Here is a 22,916-nt window from a genome sequence, read left to right as displayed (position 1 = left end):
TCCCCACCTTCCTCTTTCCCATATCCTTCTCATCCCTACTACCTTCAGCTTCACAACGTACCCCAGTTGGGGATGCCGTAGTACCAATGTCCATTGGGGAAGCCATACTGGCTACAGACGGTTGGGAGCAGTTGGGACTCTTGTGCGGTATTGACATAAAAAATAATTTAGTCCACTTCACTAAGTATAACTTACATACTTAATTGCTTGTTACATCGACCAACATAATAATTCACTAATATAAGTATTGTAGGAGTGATGTTGCATCAATGTTAACTAAAAAGCGCACACCTTGAAAAATCACGATATCCGACTTCCATCAATTTAAACAAAAGAAATACACAAACATGCACAATTTATTATGAAAATAATTTTCTGTCAAAAATATTATGTTATTGTAAAAAGAAATTGAAAAAATTGGAGGTAGGTACTTTATCAATTTATCGCTCTGTTACAATCAATTCCCATTTTGAAAATGACACTTGAATTCAATGCAACTCCTTGTTCTAGAGTTCATTGAACCACAGTTACAGACAGACGCACAACCGAAATTAGTATTTTTGATCTTATCGATAGTTGGTCATCTGTGAGTAACGACCTTGGCCTCTCCAACTGTATTGGATAATGCATTGCAATGTAATGTATTGGATAATAATTATTATTCACCTACCGCTAAAAACATGTGAATATACGTATAAATGATACAAACTTTGTACTATGCAGAACAGTAGAGGTTATCTAGGACCAAATTAACATTTTCTGAATAAAAATTCTATTGAAATCGCAGGTCAGAAACCCCCCAAATTATGTTCACAGTCAACTCAGACATTTTTAGTGTTCTTTTGTTTTCATGAATTCATAATTTTTTCGTAACACAAAAAGCAAAGAATTGCCATTTTTATTCGGGGTTCTAACACAAACCCAACAAATTTATTTCATTTTATTTGATTTTACGCTCATCTGAGCTTTTACACGGATTTTAAGAACAGAATATACCTAGTGAGCTATCGAAAATTATACAAAAAAATCAAAGCATGATATAACTAAATAATATACCTTTTTATTTTATACAAGGAATTACGTTATTTGTCCGTGTCCAAAAAAGTATGTATATATAAATATATATTTCTCTTATTTAATAAACAAAAATTTCCTCTGAAATCACAAGATTTGTAAGTAGTTACCTAAATTATATCAACCTACTTAGTTATATAAACCATTAACATTTAACGTAATTTTTTTTTAAATTTCATGTAAGGAATTATATCTTTTGTCGAAAAAACTGTCATCATCTCGAAACGTAATAAACAAATTTACGAACAGTTGAAAAATCAAATGGTCGAATTAAAACAGGACTTCGCTACGCTCAATCAATATTTTTTACACGGGGTAACTCAGTGACGTCATTCGTTCGATGCCTATTTTATACGTTGGTTTGTCAAAGGTTAATAATAGAATAATAATTGAAATTGATTACGAATAATTTAAATATTGTGGTTAGGGGGTAGTTTTTTTTCCTATAATGTACGTCAACTGATAATGATATCACGGCCCTATAACTAGATCTCCATAGAAACCAATGTGAAGTTTTATCGATGAAAGGGGCATATTTGAATACACAATAATATTCAGTCTCGGATAGTTTTGCTTCTTGTAGTAGTTGCTTTGATACAGTGTCTGATCATTTAACATCGGCATGTCGAATGATAATAATTCAGAATCAAATCTGAATGAAGGTCCTAGAATTGTGTTGGTATCAGAAGGTTCGGATAGTGATTTATCATCAGCTTCATCCACTTCTTCAGAAGATGGACACGACATAGAAGCTTTGAAGAACTCAAATAACATCCCACCTGATTACTGGCACATCCAAAAACTGGTCAAATACATGAAGGCAGGAAATCAAACAGCAACAATGGTGTCACTATCTTGTCTCAAAGACCACGATCTCACAATACCACTAAATCAAATTGCAATTCAGGATGCAGGAGGGTTAGAGATTCTAATCAACCTATTAGAGACAAAAGACGTAAAGTGTAGGATAGGAACATTGTACGTTTTAAAGGAGATAACGAAAAACGTGGAGATCAGAAAGAAGGTGACAGATCTTGGAGCTGTTCCTTTGCTGGTAACTATCTTGTCAGACCCCACGAAGGAGCTTCAAATCCTCGCGGCTGAAACAGTGGCTAATATTGGCAAAGTAAGAAAGGCAAGGAAGTTTGTCAGAAAATATGGAGGGATACCGAAATTAGTTGATTTGCTAGACGTGAGTGTCAGGTGAATATGGATCTTCATTCAAATCAAATAGATAGATTGATCTTGTTTGGGTCATGTTGCGAAAGACAAATATCCCTAAAACGAAGTTCCCGACAGTCGAAATCCTATATAACTATCTTTAGATAAGTAATGATTTTTATGAATTTAACGTTAAGAAATACGAAATTAAATATTCGAATGATGTGGAACTTTGTTTTCGGATAGATGGTAATTTGGGAAGCCTCTTTTCACATTTTTTCAGGTACCGATTAAATTACAAAATCTAATTACTTATTAATTGAAATGTTTATGATTGGTTTCAGGTGTCTCGGAACGGAAGTTGAAGAACTGACAGACGAAGAGAAGATCCAATTGGACATCACCAAAGCAGGAACCCGCGCCTTATGGTCCATGTCAGCTTCCTGCAGAAACCGAGAGGCAATGAGGAAGCACGGAATAATCCCTCTTCTCCAAAGACTATTGAAGTCCATCCACATTGACATCGCCATACCGACCATGGGAACCTTGCAAGAATGCGCTTCAGAGTCTTCATTTCAACTGGCCATACAAACCGAAGGAATGGTCCCGGATATTGTGAAACATTTATACGGGGAAAACACTGAATTGATGGTAAGTTATTATTTTAAAGAAACTCATCAACAAAATAAATTTCCGAATCTGGTTTTTTAGAGTGAGCAAAAAAATAGTAGATGGTTACAAGAATTTATTATAAACAAGTTGGTGTGTATAGATCCGGTTAATCAAATTGAAAATCATGCTGTATCCGAGAAGCATACGGATGCAACTCCAAAACACGAGACGTTCAGGGGAGCCGAAAATCTAAGCTTTTTTATAGAATCTCTCAATATTTAAACAAATATGTTGATAGATAATTGAAAGAAATGTTGTTTTTTTTTTTAAATATTTTCTTAATATTTGTGGAAGTTACGAAAGATTTGCTAAAAAACATAGTTTTCTGACTCTCTTGAACATTGTGTATATTTGGACTTGCATCCGTATGCTTCTTGGATATAATGGTTTTGAATAGATAGGACAAAAAATTGTTATCGCAATTTAAAATTAGAAGAAAATTACGCAATAATATGTGATTAATACTATCGCGTGTGAAACTGTGAAGAGTGAAGGACGTTGGTTCGTTACATTTCACCTTGATCGATCATCAAGTTTTTGTGATAATTGTTTTTAAATTTTATCGTAGATAAAAGAAGGAAAAAGAGATAGATATGTACCGACTGTCGCCGAGTAGACTATAAAAGTGTAAGTCAATGAAATTTCAACGTTTGGTGTGCAAGTAGGGTTGTCAGATGGTCCAGATAAAAAAGCCTTTGATTGATTTGGTACAATTTGTCGAAAAATCAAAGCGTCCTTTGATGATCAATCATAAAGGGAGAAGGGAACACTGCACACATAAATTGTACCATTTCAACAGATTTGGTGCTGATTTTCCTTCAAGTGAAAGAAAAATACTTTGACGTGCAGCCAGTTCTTCATAAAGATTTTCAGGATGAGTTTGCTGCTTCCATGAGGACAGTGACCATATTTCAATTAGTTTATCTAGCGTAGGTAATCGCGTTCAATGTCCAAGCAACTGAAAGTTTTGAAGGTATTGTTTTCAAAAGGGTACCACTTTTCAATATAGGCCAGTGCTCTTTGGTAAAAGTTAAGAGCGTTTTTGGTAAATTCTCTTACTTGATCATCTAATTACTACCACCCGCCAGAATCACTCACGGCTTTTGCTAAATTGTAAATTCCCTCGTGAGTGAGGTATATATTTATGGCATATTAAAAAAACTGACATTCTACTGTCCGGTTTTCCAAAATTTACTGTCCGTAGTCTGTAATTAGTAACAAAAGCGAGTTGATTTGCAGTAGTATGGACAAACCATTTCGGTGACATTTCTATTATCTGTTAGTATTTCTATGCACAGTAAACCTTGCATCCAGAAAAGTTATGCTTCAAATGTAATCTTATTTAAAAAATCAAAATTTCTTCTGAAATCGTAAGCAGGTACTTAAATACCTACCTACTTAATTATAAACCATATGCATAATAAGATTATTTTTAAACTTTCTTCAGGCAGGTAGGTACCATATGATATTGAAAAGCTCAGTCAAAGTTAGTCTTGCTGGAATAATAAAGTGGAAGAAGCAGATTTTTCGAAACCGGAACTTACAAACAAATTAACAGACAAATGAAATGCCAAGCGGTCGAGTTAAAGCAGGTACGCTACGCTCAGTCAATGATCCCAACAAATGTTTACTTCTAGATGTATTGCAGCCAAGCCATATACAAATGCGCTCTGGACCCGTCGACCCGCGAGGCGGTGCGTCTGGCCGGCGGGGTGGAGCCCCTGGTAGCAGCACTAGCGGGGGCCCGCGCCGAGCGCCCCCTGCTGGCCGCGCTGACGGGGGCCCTGTGGCGCTGCTGGGCCGGGGGACCAACCTTGGTCACGGGGGACGCCGCCTCCGAGGTGGTCAACTTGTTAGACCACGACCACGACGAGGTGCTGACCAACGCGGCGGGGGCACTGGCAGAAGCTGCCAAGACAAGGATCGGGAGAGAGATGCTGAGGAGTTCACAGGGTATTCCGCTTTTAGGTAATTGCCTACTGTAAACTTACTTTTTCCTAATGCTCAAAATAGTATATCGCTGGAAGGCTCTGTCGTAAGTCGTAAACCTATCCCTTTTTCTCATAAAAGGCTCTCGACTAGCAATCCGAAGGTCGCGGGTTCAAATCCCGGAGTAAATTTTATTTGTTGAATTTGTGTTAGTTTATTTATTAAAAATAATATATAGTATGCTTGCGGCACGTTCCAGAGTGAAAGATACTTTCAGCATCGCCCTGGTGTAAAACCACCACTCAGAATTGAAACGTTACTTGAAATGGCTTTAGCCGGGTATAGTGATCAGATCTGAATAGCCAGGTTCACTCCCACCTCCCTCTTCCCCATCTCCTACCCCTCCCAACTATCTTTAGCCTCACAACATACCCCAATTATCGGGGATGCCAAAGTTTCACTGGCTCCAAATAGTAGGGAGCAATTGGGACTTTTCTGCGATATTCATAACCATAAAGTCTGTTTGCATGTCTCACTATAAACTCTGGCGTTATAAAATTTGCACAGCCTTTTCCGACCGGAATTTCAGGATTAACCTAGCTATTTCTCGCAATTTTTTTTACAAATAAAGAAGCACGGACTCAACCGGATAAGTAACGAGTAGGAATTTTGGGAAAATCAGCCAAAATTTAAAAAACTGCTCTACAATACTCGTATCTACAAAAATGACTGCAGTAAAGCAAAATTCAGACTGAAAGGCAAATTATAAACCGTTTCCTCAAAAATAGATTCACTCAATAATGTCTTATAATATTGGTATAATACGAGTACATTATATTATTTCAGTGAACCATCTGAACAGCAGCCACCACCCCCTGCTGCAGAACGTGTGTCTGGTGCTAACGGAGTGCGCCAAGGACCCTGGCTGCATGGAGCAGCTCATGAAGCTGGACGGAGTGAGACTCGTCTGGTCTCTGCTGAAGAACGAGTCTCCCAAGGTACAGGCCAACGCCTGCCTGGCGCTGTGCCCTTGCGTGAAAAATGCCAAGGTCAGATACTTCAATATGTTCAATTATAATTAAATGTTCTTCTTCTTTGGTTTGTTATTTGTTGCTAAGAATCCTGACCGTAATGAACTGAAATTATGTAGAAGATTGTATAATTAACGTGAAAGTATGTCTGTGATCAATGTACATATGCGAAAGAAGGTTATAAACCCAACGATATAATACTTGATTGATGGTATAACCATCTACCAAACCAATGATACGAAACACAATGTTACAGGTTAGTTTTTTCATATTGGTTGCGTTAGGTTAGTTGCAGTAACTGACCTACCAAAAAGCTTTATCTATAACGCTCTTGTGATGAAAGTTTCAATATTAAACAAACCATTGCAATGTTAGTAATTGTTTTTTTGCAACCATTGTTTATTAACCTTGTGTAAAAAATTGTAAACATTTCAATGTACCCAATATAAAAGCCCCGTAGGTGCATAAAAAGAGTAAATAAATACACAAATATAATAAGGGTGGTGGTAGTTTAGGATACCACTGTCCTATAAATAGATAATGCGATTGTAATCGTGTATGAGTCTCTTCTTCCATTGTAACCAGTTTGTATATAATAATTTTCTGATTTATATGTAAATTATTGTACTTGAAATAACAAAACCGAAAACAAAATTGGTTTAATGGTCTAAGGCAGGGGTCACCAATTACTTTATCGCGGTCCGAAAGGGAAAAAACGTAAAAACAACCCCCCCCGTGTTCTTGGTTAGTACCTATTGAAGGCAATTCTTTAGAGCTTTATCTCATTTTATTAAGTCTATATCTTAAAAATCTGAGTCGTCGGCCATGAGCCATGCCATAAAGTTACATCTTGATATCAGAAAGCAGTAAACAATATAAATCAATAATTATGCTGTACCTATCAAAATATTTATGATGGATGACTTGCTCGATCTTGATAACACAGTAATTGAAACAATGTATTGTAAAAACTGGACACATTGTAATCAAAATACAGTTTTTTAACACGTAAGTACATACTATAATTAGATATCACATTATTATCTCACGATACTCTTACAAAGACTCGATTACTTTTCGCGATAACATGATAATATTTTTTTTTCTTCCATCTATTGGTCATAAATCATTGATATGGGTATATTATAAAAAGAAGAGGTCCCAGTGTGCTTCCGTGTGGTACACCATGTTTTACTAATTTCCCACAAAAATACATGTAACAGAAAGACAAGTTACAGTGCAGCTCTCAGCGACTGGACCACATCCGAAGAATCAAAATGATGAAGAATATATATTATTTTCAGGATTCTGGTATCCTGGTGCGCAGTTTCGTGGGGGCCCTCGAGTTGATCGTCTCCCTGCTGAAGTCTCCGGACAACGAGGTGCTGGCGGCCGTATGCGCCGCCCTCGCTACCATCGCCAGGGACAAGGAGAACCTGGCCGTCATATCTGATCATGGGGTCGTCTCCAAACTCGCTGCATTAGGTGAATATTTAGATTTAAACCCCACCAACAACAACAAAGTTTATAGCACCAATTGAAGAAGTATCTGTCCGCCCGGTTTAATAAAATAAACATGTCAAGAGCCAGAATAATATAAGAGTACTTATGAGAGGATGTATAGATGTGAATGAGGCAAGGAGTGTGCGCAAAGAGCTAAGACCGAGTTGTTTGGCGGTCCGTCCTCTCTGCCTACCCCTGCGAAAAACGGCGTAATGGTTAGTTTAATATAACCGAAAAACTTGTATTAGGCAAGGGAAGGCGTGATCTCTAAAATTAGAGATTATTTCTATAATATCCCCCTTCATAATGCTTCATATTCCTACTTTAATCTTTCTTTTCCCTTCCAAAAACCTTCCCACTTGAAGACATTATTTATAGTCACATCATCCGGAAAATGCTACATCTTTCTTTATGCAATAATATATTTAATACACGGAGAAAACTTACGGATATAAAATATTGCTAATTTATTAAGAATCTCTTCAAATTATTCGTAATCCGGTTAAGAACGGGATTGCGGGCTCTTAACGAATGAATTGATAGGTTACCTGTTAAAGTTTTTGTAAAAAAATTATTATCGCGTATGTCGAAACACGTGTTCATAAAAATCATTATATTTTCGCATTTCGTCAATACATATTATCACGCAAATGCAGGTGCACGAGCACGTGTTCCGATATATTAGGAATCTACTAAAAGTAACAAGAACCGTCCTGTAATGTCGTTTTTAACTGGATTTTAATAAATCAGCAATACCCATTTTTCTCCGTGTAAGCCTTTTATAATGATTCTATTCTATATGATAAAACGTGCATAAAGTGATAAATAAGTGGTACCCAATGGTGTAAGCCTTTTCAAGGAGATCCATTGAAGATTTTCTATATAATATGTTATTCATAATTTATAATATCGTAAAAAACAGAAGACATGAACAACTAAAATTACCAATGACCGTAGGTTTATAATGAAAATTTGCTTTGCAAAAAAACTTAAATAAAATCCTGGATAATTTCGGCATCTATAAATAAAAATTATGAAGTGAGATATAAATTAGCCGTGAATACTAAATAGTATAAAACACTCGAAGCGTTTTACACGATAAAATTTACAGCAAAAATGACCATCACTTTCTAAATGACAGTATTTCACGGCTGATTTTAAAAGACAATTACCGTTTTGTGGTCAAACTTCGGTAATGCAGTTATTACGGTAACTCGCAATTTAAAAAATAGGTAAGTACTTACCCGAATGGTTTTGAGGCATAATAGAAAAATGTTACATCTAGAATGCGGCCTTTTAAAATTGGTTATGCCCATGTAGGAATGAAATTAGGTTTTTTTTCTTTCTTCTTTCTTTTCTCTGTGGTTATGTTCAAATAAAAAGAACGTTCGAAATGTTTTTGAAAGTTGCTGACATGTTTCTTTTCTTCAGTAAATAATAATTTTTCGTTATGCTAATTTTAGGTGAACAAATAAGGAGTTGAAACTGTTGTGTTTCGACGCTTTTATTTGTTTTGTTTCAAGTACTGTTCAGTTGAGCAAACACTTCAAAGGCACCAGATATTATTTTAAGACAACTTCTTGGTATATGGTTATTTGTACGTTCATGAGTATGCAGAGATGCGGAAATCTAGAGAAACTGACATTCCTTGAAATAACTTTCTTACAAGAATGCTCTCTTGTTTGAAGATTGCGACTGATTCATACAATTTCGTTTCCGTGTTTAAAAATGTGTATTTTATACATATTTTAGATTTTAAAAGGTTATTTAATTGTTTTTTGGATGAAATTTAAATCAAGGTTATTTCCTTAGAGGAAATATACACAATTTCATACATGTTTAAGCCTTCAGACCTCTTGTATACACAATTTCATACACGTTTAAGCCTTCGCTGTCAGAAAGTCGGAGAATTTGTATGTATTTCCGCTTTTCAATAAAATCCATGATTTCGGTGATGTGTCCCGTGTAACTCGGGTTCAATGAACTCTAGAACTGGGACTTGATTTTATTGTGGAAATGATTCAGGCAAGCGATAAAGAATCGTACAAAAATAATAATTCGATGATTGAAATGTGTATTTCTTCGGTTTAAAGTTTTGCAGGTGTCGTGATTTTTCAAGTTTGAGATGGCTTCCCAAATCTGATCCAAATGGGATATTATCTGAAAATTAAAAACTGTTTTTGAAAGGTGATGAAACACTCATTTAAATTTTATTAAACGAATATAATTTATAAATCAGACATAAAAAAGTTTTAAAAATTGCGCATTTTGCGTTTTTTCATCTAAAACCGAACAAATTCGCATGAAGAGTTAGGTTACTTTATTTCATAATTCACTTTCCATTAATGTGTAAATATTTACAAGGAAGCAAAGTGTCAAAATTGTGCAAAGATTGAAGAAAATGACGCTATTGGTTCCATTTTAAAAATTATTTAAAAAAATAACATTTTTGTTCATTGCAAATTATTCATGAAGTGTGCAAAATAATTCAGTTACAGGAGGAAACGAACGCAAATTCTGTTATCTGACAAAATGTCAAATTTTTACAAAATTTAAACGTTCACATATTAAGCTGAATATTTCACTTAATACACCGACAACTGAAATTAATATTTTTGATTTAAAAAAAAGGGAAGCTATATCGGGGCTTTGGGCCACACATGGAGAAAAATGAGTAGTTCTTATTTATTAAAAATCTCTTCAAATTATTAATAATCCTGTTAAAAACTGGACTGCAAACCGCTTCCCAATAAAGTGTTAGGAAATTCATAATAATATAATGACGAAATGCAAAAATGTTAGGATTTTTATGAACACGTGTTCCGACATTGTGACAAACAATTGGTATTTTAGTAAAAGTTTATCAGGATACCTATCAATTCATTCGTTAATAGCCTGCATTCCAGTTTTTAACCGGATTACGAATAATTTAAAGAGATTCTCAATTAATTAGCAATATTTTTTATCAGAAAGTTTTCTCTGTGTAATGATATATCGTCTATTCCTGGGCAAACCTAATTTCTTATTTATTTTGGGAGTCAGCACTTTAAAAAAACGTATTATACAGGGTGTATCGACACGTACCCGACAAACTTTAACCAGCTATTCCTTATCACATTTGGAGTAAAAAATGTTATGTTCACTTTGCTGTCCGGTAACATTTTTTTTTAATAAAAAATTTACTATTCATATTTTCACCAATGTTTTATCCTTTGTTAAAGTTTGAAAACCCGTCTGGTAATAGTTTGTTCGAGTTTTGTTGAAATGTACGTACGTACCTACGTTGGCGCGCTTTTACAATCACAACGAAATGGCACGGCACCATTCGTCTCATTTTTAACTATTATTATTTAATGTGTACGAAAGAGCGAGGACACTTTTTGACACACTTGCTAATAACAGCTGTTTAACATGAGAAACAATTCCAATGACAGTGACGGAGTGTGGATTTTTTTTATTTATTTTTTGTTTTTAATTGAAAAAAAATGTTACCGTACAGCAAAGTGCCCATAACATTTTTTACTCCAAATGTGCTAAGGAATAGCTGGTTAAAGTTTGTCGGGTACGTGCCGATACACCCTGTATACATTTTAATGTATGTCCTCTGTCCCAGTGAACACGACAGACGACAATCTCCGTCGCAGCCTGGCTGAGGCAGTGGCGTACTGCTGCGACTGGGGGGACAACCGGCAGGAGTTCGGCAGGCTCGGGGCCATCGAGCCACTGGTGGGCTACCTAACTTCCAAGGAGGTCAATGTCCACAGGGCCACCGCCCTCGCCCTCTACCATCTGTCATTCCACCCCATCAACTGCCTCACTATGCACCAGGTATGGTTCTTTATAATTATTTTATATTCCTTAGCTTCAAAATGTTGTGAAATAAATTACTTCACATTTCTACAAATATAACGTAATATTATTGTGTCAACAATTTTAGTGGTAAAATTCTCGTACTCTTCTTTATGAGACTGGAAGAATGCGCTATACGCATCATTGCTTGGCCTATTTCAGCATATCGCTCGCCATACTATCATAATGGGAATGTATGGCGAGCGATATGCTGAAATAGGCCAAGGCACGAGAATACGGCGCGCTTATAGTGTGGTTTGTTACAGGCTTTAATCGTAAGCCCTCGCATTCCGAATTACTACCGATTTTCAACATATTTCTCTTGACCACTTCAAGTTAAGTTCCTTAAAAAAATAAAAGTTATTTTTTACGGTAATGTCTATACATTTGTAGAGCAGAAACGGTAATTATACGAAATTCTCTAGATAGAAAAAATCGCAAAGTATTCTCCGAAAATTATTAAAAATACATTTTTCTTCAGTTACTTAACATGTTAATGATTTTTATTGAAGGAAGTGAAAATTAAAGTAAACTATTAGTTTTGATAACAAAACAATTATTTTATTATTATTAAAATATACACACAGAAATATATATATAATAAAAAATTAGTCATCATTTAAAATATACCAATTTCCAATTTTAGTGAGAATAGAAGCAAATATACGCGCACAGAGTTTTGGCGGCCGGGCGGGAAGACCCGACGAGTCACGAGGCTGAAAAGGCGTCGTCCCATTTCCGTGCAAGAGCGTCGTCCCGTCTTGCCACGTTTGCTACGCAAGAGTCAGTTTCACTACCTTAGGCGCGCCAAAAGATGTTTCACATAAAAAATGACTAGGAAATCATCAATCTTACATCGCAGTTCCGTCACTGGCTTCGCAGCATATTGTCATGTTTTGTTGTTAACGTTAAACATTTTTCTGTACTTTAGTTATTGAGATATTTTAGGAATTAAACATCATTAATGTTATAAAAATGAAAGTTTGAACATAGCAAACAGTGATAAACTGTCAACTTTTCTGGCCGCACTCATATTGGTATGCTATGTGGCTTTGAATATGGAATATGTATAAACAGATTGAGTTTAAGTTTACCTACCGATTACCAACGCGTGAAACGCAATAATAACCAATAACGGCAATAACTTCGTAACGTTCATCCGACATTTCAAATCCGTTTGCAGATTTCACCTTGAGTTTCTTACATACACAGGCTTCAAAACCTGAAACGGCAGCTGGCACAGATATACAGCATCTCCAAAACTGTCCATCATCTGTCCAGTTATTTTAAATATGTAGATATAATCTTAAGTCAATGGCAATTATTTTTTCAAAATATTTCGTCTTGGTTCACAATCGTTTACATGTAAAGTTGTCGGTCAAGGTATATTGGCCACCTTATTGCGTTAAAGGTTTAACGTACACATCAGACACGGACTATCAGTGTGTAACCCGGGGAAATTTATAAACTAGAATCTATTGGCGTCCCCCATATAGTGTGTAACCCGGGGAAATTTATAAACTAGAATCTATTGGCGTCCCCCATATAGTGTGTAACCCGGGGGAATTTATACACTAGACTCTATTGGCGTCCCCCATATAGTGTGTAACCTGGGGAAATTTATAAACTAGAATCTATTGGCGTCCCCCATATAGTGTGTAACCCGGGGGAATTTATACACTAGACTCTATTGGCGTCCCCCATATAGTGTGTAACCTGGGGAAATTTATAAACTAGAATCTATTGGCGTCCCCCATATAGTGTGTAACCTGGGGAAATTTATAAACTAGAATCTATTGGCGTCCCCCATATAGTGTGTAACCCGGGGAAATTTATAAACTAGAATCTATTGGCGTCCCCCATATAGTGTGTAACCCGGGGAAATTTATAAACTAGAATCTATTGGCGTCCCCCATATAGTGTGTAACCCGGGGAAATTTATAAACTAGGACCTATTGTTATCCTCCATATAGGTACACGGTTATACAGACGTAAAATACAATCGAAAACGATGTACAAAATAAAACTGCATGTTTTTGTCATAACCTTAAACCTAACTTAACCTTGAACTCAACCCTTCGGGCTCATGTGTTTGCATTTTAGAACGGCTCATATGGTTGTCATACAGTTGTATCGTTGTCTTCCTTACTATTGTAGTGAGAAATACGATCTAAATGGAGCTAGAAAGAAAAAATACAACGCTTTATATTCGAATCTAGAAGTTAACCACAGAAAAATAAAATGTTCACCTTCATGAAACCAAAGGTTCCGATCGCAATTTGAAAAAATCTTAAGATACTTTGTTAATTTTTTTATTAATTACTTTTTATGAAACGACAAAAAGTGAGTTGACATTAACGTTTGTGAGGTGACATTCGTTTAACAAAATAAGTGTGTTTTATATATTTTTCGTTAGGTTAGGTTAGTATTGGTTTATCAAAACTGTTCTACAAAGGAATAAAATACAGGGTGTCGAGGGGGAAAAGTGCCCTAACTTCGGAGGGTGATTCTACATGGTAGTACAAATAAAAAAGATATATGACTTTTTTTCGAAATTTCAACGTTTTAAGGTAAAAAGGTTGAATTGTTTGTAAGGGAAAATAAATATCACCTCCCGAAGTTACCGCACTTTACCCCGGACACCCTGTATACGTACAAGCGCTTATAAGGAGTGAATTGTTTTTGGTGTCGGTAAACAGCCGGCAGTTCACTGTACCAGTTCGTACCTTTACGCCAGAGATGATCGCTTCTCAGTAAAGTTGTTATCTACCAGTAATCTGCAGTAACCATTTGTGGTTAATTTTTAATTTAACTGACCCTGCGTTAATCCAATACAATTATGACGGTATTACCTAACATCTGCCTTGAAGATAGTGTTATAATCCCAGTCCTTACTATAAATCAAACGCCATTAGCGTCAACCTTTTGTGCATTAATGCGTTTCCCAATAAACACACATTTTATAGAAGTGGATTACGTAAACTCATAACCGAATTCTCAGGCGACTCTTTTTGGTGTCTCGTACTTTAGGCCTATGAAAGATTCCACAAATCCGGGATACTAGAATAGTGTTTAAACAGGAAGCCGTTCCTCCATGTTAATAACGAAGTGCAATCTCCACGCTGTTCTTCCGTTAATTATTGACATTGTCTTATTTGTTCCCATAAGTTTAATTGAATATTATGTTTGTATTTAAATAACGTTATTACATTTAAATCTCTAAAGTTATCATTTCTCTACGGGAACTTCCACCATTAACTTAAGGCGAAGCTTAATGCTAAATCACTATTTTGATTAATCTTTATAACGAAATGGTGTACATTATGAATCCCAAAAAATATGCTTTGGATACATTGAAGGTTTTCCTATCGTTTCGCTTGTATTAGAATACAAATAAAAAAATTATTACTCAATAAAAAATATAAATGTAAACTACAAAAAAAAATTCAGTAGAAATGTATGAACGCGTAAAGGAAACAATTTTAAAAAATACATTTTAATATTTAAGATTATCTGTGACAGTTGATAATTTTTTTTGCTTTCTTATAAAATTATTTACAAAATAAATAAAAACCAGTTTTGCGCTTGAAATCGAACGTTTCTAGACTCCGTTTGTCAAGCGATTTTAATGTCTATTACCTACAATATAAGGTATACCAAGAATATACACCTTTTTGGCTTGTAGCTTCCTCTTAAGACTTATCTGTCATCTACTTCTGCAGATCGCATCATATCATATACAGCCTCCTGATCTCCTTTCATATACTTAGAAGAGAACATCTTGAATATTGCTCGCTGTGCAAGAGTTCATATTATTTTACTGCCTCCTCAACCGAGGGTTACAAACTCTAATATTTTATTTATATAGATTTTAGAATCAGATTATTCCCAGTTAATTTGTGTGGTGCCTTTTATTACATTATACCTTTCGTAATAGATATTATATTGATAAAGAGGAATACAGAGACTTGATAAAAATTTTTTAAGTTGTCGAATTCCGCCACACGCACTAAAACACAAAAAATAAATAAAATAGCACTTGGTTTCAACTTAACTACTACTAGTAACGACTATTTATGTCAGGAGAGATGGTAAAAGATTATAAAATTTCCATTTTTTTCATTCAAAGTTAATTTTGACGCATAAATTATTAAAATAACACAACTTAAACGACCTAAAATCATATGTTGTGCATGTTTACATCTCCCCGACTTAAATAGTTGTTTCTGTTAGTAATTTAATTGAAATCAAGTGTTTTTTTAAATGCGTGAGTCATGCGGAATGCGGCAACTATACGAAGTATTTTTTACAGAACAACCAGAGAAAAAATTCACATAAAAATGTATAGACTAATCGAAGGAACACCAATGAAAGGCGGATAATCGACGGTTACTATAACCATTATAACCTGCGGTTGCGATGCATAATAATCTTAATCCGTAAATTACTAACAACCTCTGCCCTCGTAACACAATACATCACGGATCGCAGCCTTTGCTAACTAATAATTTATTTATTTATTGATTTATTTATCAAAAGAAAGTACATATTATTACATATAATAACATATAAATTACTAACAACCTCTGCCCTCGTAACACAATACATCACGGATCGCAGCCTTTGCTAACTAATAATTTATTTATTTATTGATTTATTTATCAAAAGAAAGTACATATTATTACATATAATAACATATAATAGCACGTCAGTTCTTGAGAACAACTTCTCGGGACTCTTTGTGTGGAGTGAAGGTTACTGGAGAACACGTACTGTTTGCTGAACGGTTCAAATCACCTAAATAATAATAATATTACTATGTTGCAATAATAATTACTAATCAGTACAAATCACTGATACAGTGTCAGATTAAAATTGAGCCCAAATCATACATTCAAATTAATAGACGAGCCAATCAGGGAGAACAAACCAATGAATCTGACAGAATACAGGCAACTCACATTGTAATATCACCATTCTTGCTCGAAAATAAAATCTGTTTACGAATTAATACTACTTCTTACAATTGATGGCTGCGTAAAAAACTTAACTACATATCCCAAATCGTGTAAACAAAAGTTCGGAATTGATTCCAAAATTTAATATTTTGTTACCCTTTTTGGTTAGACAATTTTACAAATGTGTTATAATTTACCCATCTCACTCAATTTTAGCGTTGCTACGCCAGGTGATTCGTAAGGAACATTCAGATTCTGCGCAATGGACAGCGATGCAAACCTTTGCCTTACTTTAGCGAACTTTACTTTTCTGTGCATGGTCTAGTTATATCAATGTGTGGTCAATAGAGGTGAAGCGTATATACTAGAACAGATATGTCGAAGATACTTTCGTACGTAGTATTTGTACTTAAGTATTGCAGTAGCAGAAGTAGGAGACGCCCGAGGAAGACATGGCACGATCAAGTGAATCAGATACTCGAGTCGGGCCATGTCAAGAGTCAGAATAATAGAAGAGTATGTATGAATATGAATGAGGCAAGAAGTGTGTGCCAAGACCGAGTTGTTTGGCGGTCCGTCCTCTCTGCCTACCGCTGCGGGGAAACGGCGTAATGGTTAGTTTTTTTTTATTGTTGATACATTATTTTATAATTATTTCATATTTTAATTCAGTAATGTTGGCCTCACTGGGTTGTTTACCCGAGCTGAGGCCCCCATTTTATAATATAAGAGTTTATACATTTAAAAAAAAGAAAAACAACATTAAAATAAAGATAAATTAAAAATTAGTTAGTTAGTTAGTCTTGCGTATACATACCGTGGGCGGGGGATATCTACAAGCATCTCGCTTACTCGCCCACATAAGAAGAGTGTTTTCCTAATCCAAATACTCGGAACACTCGTAAAGTAAACGCATAAGAGGACACGAAGAAAAATATTAAAAAAGTATTGTGGGAATCCAGTATTGAGTGAGCAATACCCCATACAAATCCATTCTGAGGGAAGTTCTTTAGGAAAATAAAAATTGCATACCATGTGTGGTAAGTAGGTACAGGTGAGAAATATTAGGGAACAGATAACTGGAATAAGTATATATTCTCACTTGTACTAGTTGTTCCAAGTATGCTAGTACGACTCACCTCTACCACTGGTCAGTGTGCGACTGATGTCTGAGTTTATTCAAAGCATTTACGAACTCTCCTGGTGCCAAAAATATAGTCACGTGGTTTGCCTCCAGCTAGTCGAAATGATACCCAGATTTCGGGTAAGGGCAAGTCTATAATAGACTCAAATCAAATATTTCGGGCGTTATAATTCGAAAGTTTGGCTAATGCATATTAACAGAATCATCAATAATACCAGTAAATGCATAAATCTAATATTTGATATCCAACTTAGTTTGGTCAATAAGTGTTTACATTCATAACAAAGTGCTTATCAAATTGTGAAAACGAATTGCTTTGATTGTTTTCGTAATGATTCAATATAAAATGCATTCAGTCAGGAATTATCACGGATTTGACAGCAATACTGGTATTTACGAAATGGCGTGAAGCAGCCAGTATTTCTGCTTGTTGGATAATAGAATTGTGCAACACTGATTCGAGATGGATGAGCTAGTCGAGTTGCGTCTGCTATTAATTAGTTAAACAACACGAAAGATCCGCACTAAATCTGAATGCACAAAATGCATGCAATACAAGGACTTTTACTAGTACTACTAGTTTCATGTTTACCGTGCGTTAAAGTGCAACGTTGTACAACAACTGTTATGTTACGAGAAAAAATTGTAAATCTTAGGCTTAAACCAGACCACTTGCCAAATATTTTTTTCCGTAGACCCCCTGCCTGCCGAATATTGAATTTTCCTAAAACTATTCGTCCCATGTGATAATCATTTATTTTTTTAGTAAAAAGATTCCCTTCCCTTGCTTGCCAAAAACCGGGTGGCGGTATAGTTGCTCTGTCTTTACATTGTGCAGAAAGAGGGACCCTTGTGAGGTATTACATCAAATGAAAATGAAGCAGGATAAGCAACAGGAATTTCTTTCTGTAGCTGGCCCTACAGAACTGCCCCTTAAGTTCTTTGGCAGTGCTTATTCCGGTCATTTCTTATTGTCACATGTTATCCGATTCTTCATCGTTCCATTTCGATAGTCAAAATGTCCTCAAACTTAGTTTTGAAGTCTGTGTAAAGTACATTTAAATGTTGAACGTCGTTATTACCCTGGACGTTTTTCAAAAACAAGTTGGGGAACCAGGAAAATTCGCGGCTTCCAATGTGCAATGTTTTGCTTGAATATATTAATTCTGACGATAAAAGGAAAGTAGACTCTATTTATATACCTCAATTAACAATTTTCCGAAATATAAAAATGCAAATATCAAATAAGTAATTTCTCAGTCTATTATATTCGTGTTAGGTCTATTGTGTCATTTACGGAACTCCTAAATATTGACTTGAGGTAAATGGGGGTCCGCTTGTATGTACCCCCATTTGAATCTCGTGGACCCCCAATTTTTTTTCTCGCTGACATAGACCCCCAGCAAGCCGATATCGACCCCTGGGGGCCAATATGGACCACTTTGGGAACCTCTAGCTTAAACTAACTTTAAGGCGACATAAGACTCTAATAACGGGTGTTCGCTCGACGCTCACATTTTAATTATTTCTGATGAAAGTATTACTAAAATCTCAAATGTTTCTAGAGGGATCCCTAAGGATGTAAGTTATTTATGTTTAAGATTCATAAAAACAGGACATTACGAATAATATATTTTATGTAAAACGGTTGGAAAATTTTAAAATAGGTTTTTCATCTATGAAGTTGGCGGTTAGCATCATATTTTATTTTTCTAGTCGATGAATTAGAAACTTCCCGAGGGATCACTCTAGAAACATTTGAGATTTTAGTAATACGTTCATCAGAAATAATCAAAATAAATCCCACGAAAGTATCGATTTTCTAGGCCTGCTAAGGTAAAGTCGACCGTAGGGCCGTCCATTACGCCTGGCCGCGCGCCGAATATTGTTTTTACACGACTTCATCACTTATGTCGTTAAGATTCCCACTTTATTTTTGGAATTTTTATATGACAAATTCAACCGCAGGTCTGTCCAATACACCAGGGCCGCGCGTATCATATTTTTGTGCACGGCTGCTTCACTTACGTCGTTAAGATTCTGGATTTATTTTAGGGTATTGTCTCGTCTTAACTGAACTTTGTAGTGCGGTACCTATTCTCAAATTTTGACATTTTGGTAAATGCCAGGAAATATCGGTAGAACCTAAGCCTGACGAATTTTCAGGCGTTTACAATGACATTCGAATGAATATTCCTCTTCCTGTTAAAAACGCAACTGCAGACCTATAACGAATTAATTGACAAACTTCAGAACAAACTATCAGTAAAGCACGAATATATTAAGATGAAGTAGGAACATGTGTTCTTAAAATTATAATACTTTCTCATCTCGCCTATTATATTTATTAGGAAAAGCTACCTGCGTGAACACGTGTTCATATATTCTGAATGACTAATATTTTATTAGAAAATGGTCATGCAGACAAATTTTTTAACAGTATTTTGATTAAAAAACACCGTACTCATTTTTCCCCGACGTCAATTTTAGAACATAGTATTTGAAGCATTCTATGTTTTATAAAAAAAAAACACTGAACTATAACTAAATCGTGTAATATGTAGTCCTAAATTATTATTTTTTTATTTGGATATTCACAGTACATTTTACTACTAAATATCAAATTATACATAGTTAATGACGTTAATGTACGTATGTTCTTAAAATGACTTTGTAATTTCGACTGGGATGAATATTATTGTTATTAATCCTTAATAATGTTGTACGTATGAGTAATAACAAAAAATACAAAATAGGAATAAAGTGTGTGGAGAGATAAAGAGAAAAAAAATAATTCAGGAAGAATTTGTTTGGAAAGATCGGGAGAAAAAAAATTATAGGGTACTAAGTCGTATTTGGTCTATGGTACTAAATATTAAATTACACACGTTAACGTATCTAAATTAAGTATATATTTTTTTAATTATTTTTTTATTTGTTGAAGAGAATTATAATATGTTGGTAATTTAGTCTAATAAAAGCATCGATAAAAGTTTAATGAGTGCAATTAGTTTTAAAATGATTTATCACGCCAAGAAATTTTATAAATTATTTTGTATTTTAGCAAAGAATCGTGAAAGATGTGTAGTAATTGTTCGTAGTAGATATAAGTTGAGATTGCGCGAGTTATTTGCTGTATTAGTTGCTGTTAGTGTCTATGAAAAATAGTGCGCCATACTTTACCGATCATTATCACTTTTACTCTAATTTTTTTGCACGTACAAAATTTCAATTTTTTAAATGATGATCATTTTCTTTTTGAGCACAGAATTATTCACATTAATGGTTTACAGCAGCTTCTCATCATATCACTAGTCTGCCTCTTGCCAGCTAAGTCCTAAATTTTCCATTTACAAGGCGTAATAACATTAATGAGTCAATATCCTGCAGGTGGGAAAGCCACCAACGAGTTCGAGTATTTAAATACGTTGATAGTTTAGCGAGAATGTTTGAAACCGGTTTGCACGGCCTATTAGAATAATTTGTCCGCAAGAAGGTAGATTGTATTGGTGATTTTTATTTTCCATAAGGGTCAGGTATTTCACAGAATTTGAAGAATTTATGAAGGGTACTTCAAGTGAGTAATTCATTTTGTACTTTTTCAGGCAGGCGTTGTTAAGTTTCTTCTGGAAACTGTTGGATCAACAGATGAACAACTGCAGGAGGCATCTGCTGGCTGCCTGTGCAACATCAGGAGATTGGCTTTGGAAACTGACAAGACCAAAATCAAAACATAGATAAACACGGTCAACATATTTTGTAAATATACCAAAAAAAATCCATTTCAACCTCACTCATGATGAAAATGAAAGGCCTGGGCAAACTAAAATTAAGTATTCAAAATATTACGCCGTACAGATATTTAATTACTAAGATAAGTATTTCTGATGAAAGACTGCATGAAACTTGAAGCACGAAGAAAATGGATCGAATCAATTACATCAATCGGAAAGAGTTCGGAAAAAGAAACTAAATTACGAAAAATGTTTTTGACGTCAATTTTGTAATCCGATATGCTTCATCCATCTATATAAACAAAACAAAAAATAATTGTTCGTTTGTTCAAAATCTTATCTCCGAAAGCTATTCACTGATTGCTATGAAATTTTGATACAACGTTGCATTAGAATATGCGTGTTTTAATATATCGAGTAAAAGCATGTTTTTTTTTAAACAGCGCCATCTATTGGACGTAAAAGCAACATGCGCCATTGTTTCTCTATCTGCACAGAAAGACTGAGCCACAGCAAGGCGTGACGGGGTACAGCTAGTTAAAATAAGAATAAATAACTAATATAATAATGATTTGTCTTTAATTTCTTCACCATGTATTTCAAGTTCTGTTATTATTTCAGTTATGTGAAGCAACTGGCCAATAATTATATAATAACAGAACTTGAAGAGAACCTTCACAGAACTTCAAAATTAACTTGATGTTCTGTGAAACGACCTGTCCTAAGTGAGCAGTAGAAAAATTAATGTCTCTTACGAAAATACTGAATATTTTTCGGCATTTCTTTTTTCATTGTCATAAAGTTTGATCTATGGAACTCTACTGTAATTTCTTTTAAATATCAAATAAAAAATTTCTTCAATATATGTTCATATATAAAAGAAAAACTTTAAATTATTCTGCACATAAAACTATCCGCTAAATCATGATTGATTTTAGAAATTTCTTTAATCCCACATAATTTAAGTCTAGCCGTAACAGTTATTATTTGTGGTTGCTAAATAAATCTTGTTTCAATATTTTATTAGCACTAATCGTAGAAAGACGGTGCAATATTTAAATTAGCCATAGCCATAAAGTGTATTGCAAAAAATATAATATCCTCAATTAAACCGGTTTTGAGTTAATTTATTAATTTAGTTCAGCTTCATCTGTGTTTGTATTCGAGATAATTTAATGATACTTTCATTGATGGCTTATACTGATTTCAAATAAATAATAATATTACTTTTATTTGCAGAAGTAACAGCCGTTAGCTTATTTGCAAGTTACTAAAATATTTGTGAAAATGTTTCAAAATTTCCAATTTCCTTTGTGTACGATTAAAATTAAGATTTCAGCGACATTCGTACAAGTTGCGTTTTTTATTATTATTTATTTCTTGCTAGAACAATCCCGTTGTAAAAACTCATTGTAGGACGAGATGAACTTACAATACTCGTACATAGGTGGGAGTTAATAGGTACAATTTTACATTGGTATTTTGATTATAATTTTCGCATACGAAACAGTACAAACATTGAAAAGGGGAGGTTAAGTAGAAAAAACAAGAAGAAACAAAAAATAAACAGACAGGGATATATACACATAAGCACAGAGCCAAGATAGGAATTTAGAAGAAGGTACTTACCCACTAATAAATTGGTAAAAATAGATTTTGCTCGATTACGAATACAGGAGATAGAAAAGGAGAGAGAAAAAAAGAAAACAAAGTACAACACGACAAGAATTACTTCGTTTTTAAATGTTTTAAAAAATATTCTTTTAATTCCTGACTTTGAATTTTTGGAATATGCTGGCTGTTTTTATACATATCTGGAAGAGAGTTATAGAGTGTGTAGGCAACATATTTAAGAGATTTT

At 34.7% G+C, this 22,916-nt stretch overlaps 2 protein-coding genes across 2 annotated transcripts in view; one reads left to right on the top strand and one right to left on the bottom strand.

Annotated features, from left to right (window-relative positions):
* The window catches only part of LOC149422003 (SEC14-like protein 2), a 58,805-nt gene that overhangs the window by 26,619 nt on the left and 9,270 nt on the right, over window positions 1–22,916 (bottom strand). The window lies entirely within an intron of this gene.
* Window positions 1,889–21,327, top strand: gudu (Armadillo repeat-containing protein gudu). Its single transcript, XM_089634646.1, has 7 exons — window positions 1,889–2,277; window positions 2,580–2,886; window positions 4,545–4,875; window positions 5,683–5,885; window positions 7,172–7,352; window positions 10,984–11,198; window positions 20,927–21,327. Exons 1-7 carry the CDS (start codon window positions 1,889–1,891, stop codon window positions 21,056–21,058), a joined length of 1,758 nt encoding a protein of 585 aa, XP_089490772.1. The 3' UTR covers window positions 21,059–21,327.

Source organism: Hesperophylax consimilis, chromosome 8 (genome assembly GCF_061612785.1).
Source record: "Hesperophylax consimilis isolate HC1 chromosome 8, BYU_Hcon_1.0, whole genome shotgun sequence".
NCBI classification, from domain to species: Eukaryota; Metazoa; Arthropoda; class Insecta; order Trichoptera; family Limnephilidae; genus Hesperophylax; species Hesperophylax consimilis.
Note: the sequence above shows the minus strand (reverse complement) of the source record. Positions and strands in the feature narration are given on the sequence as shown.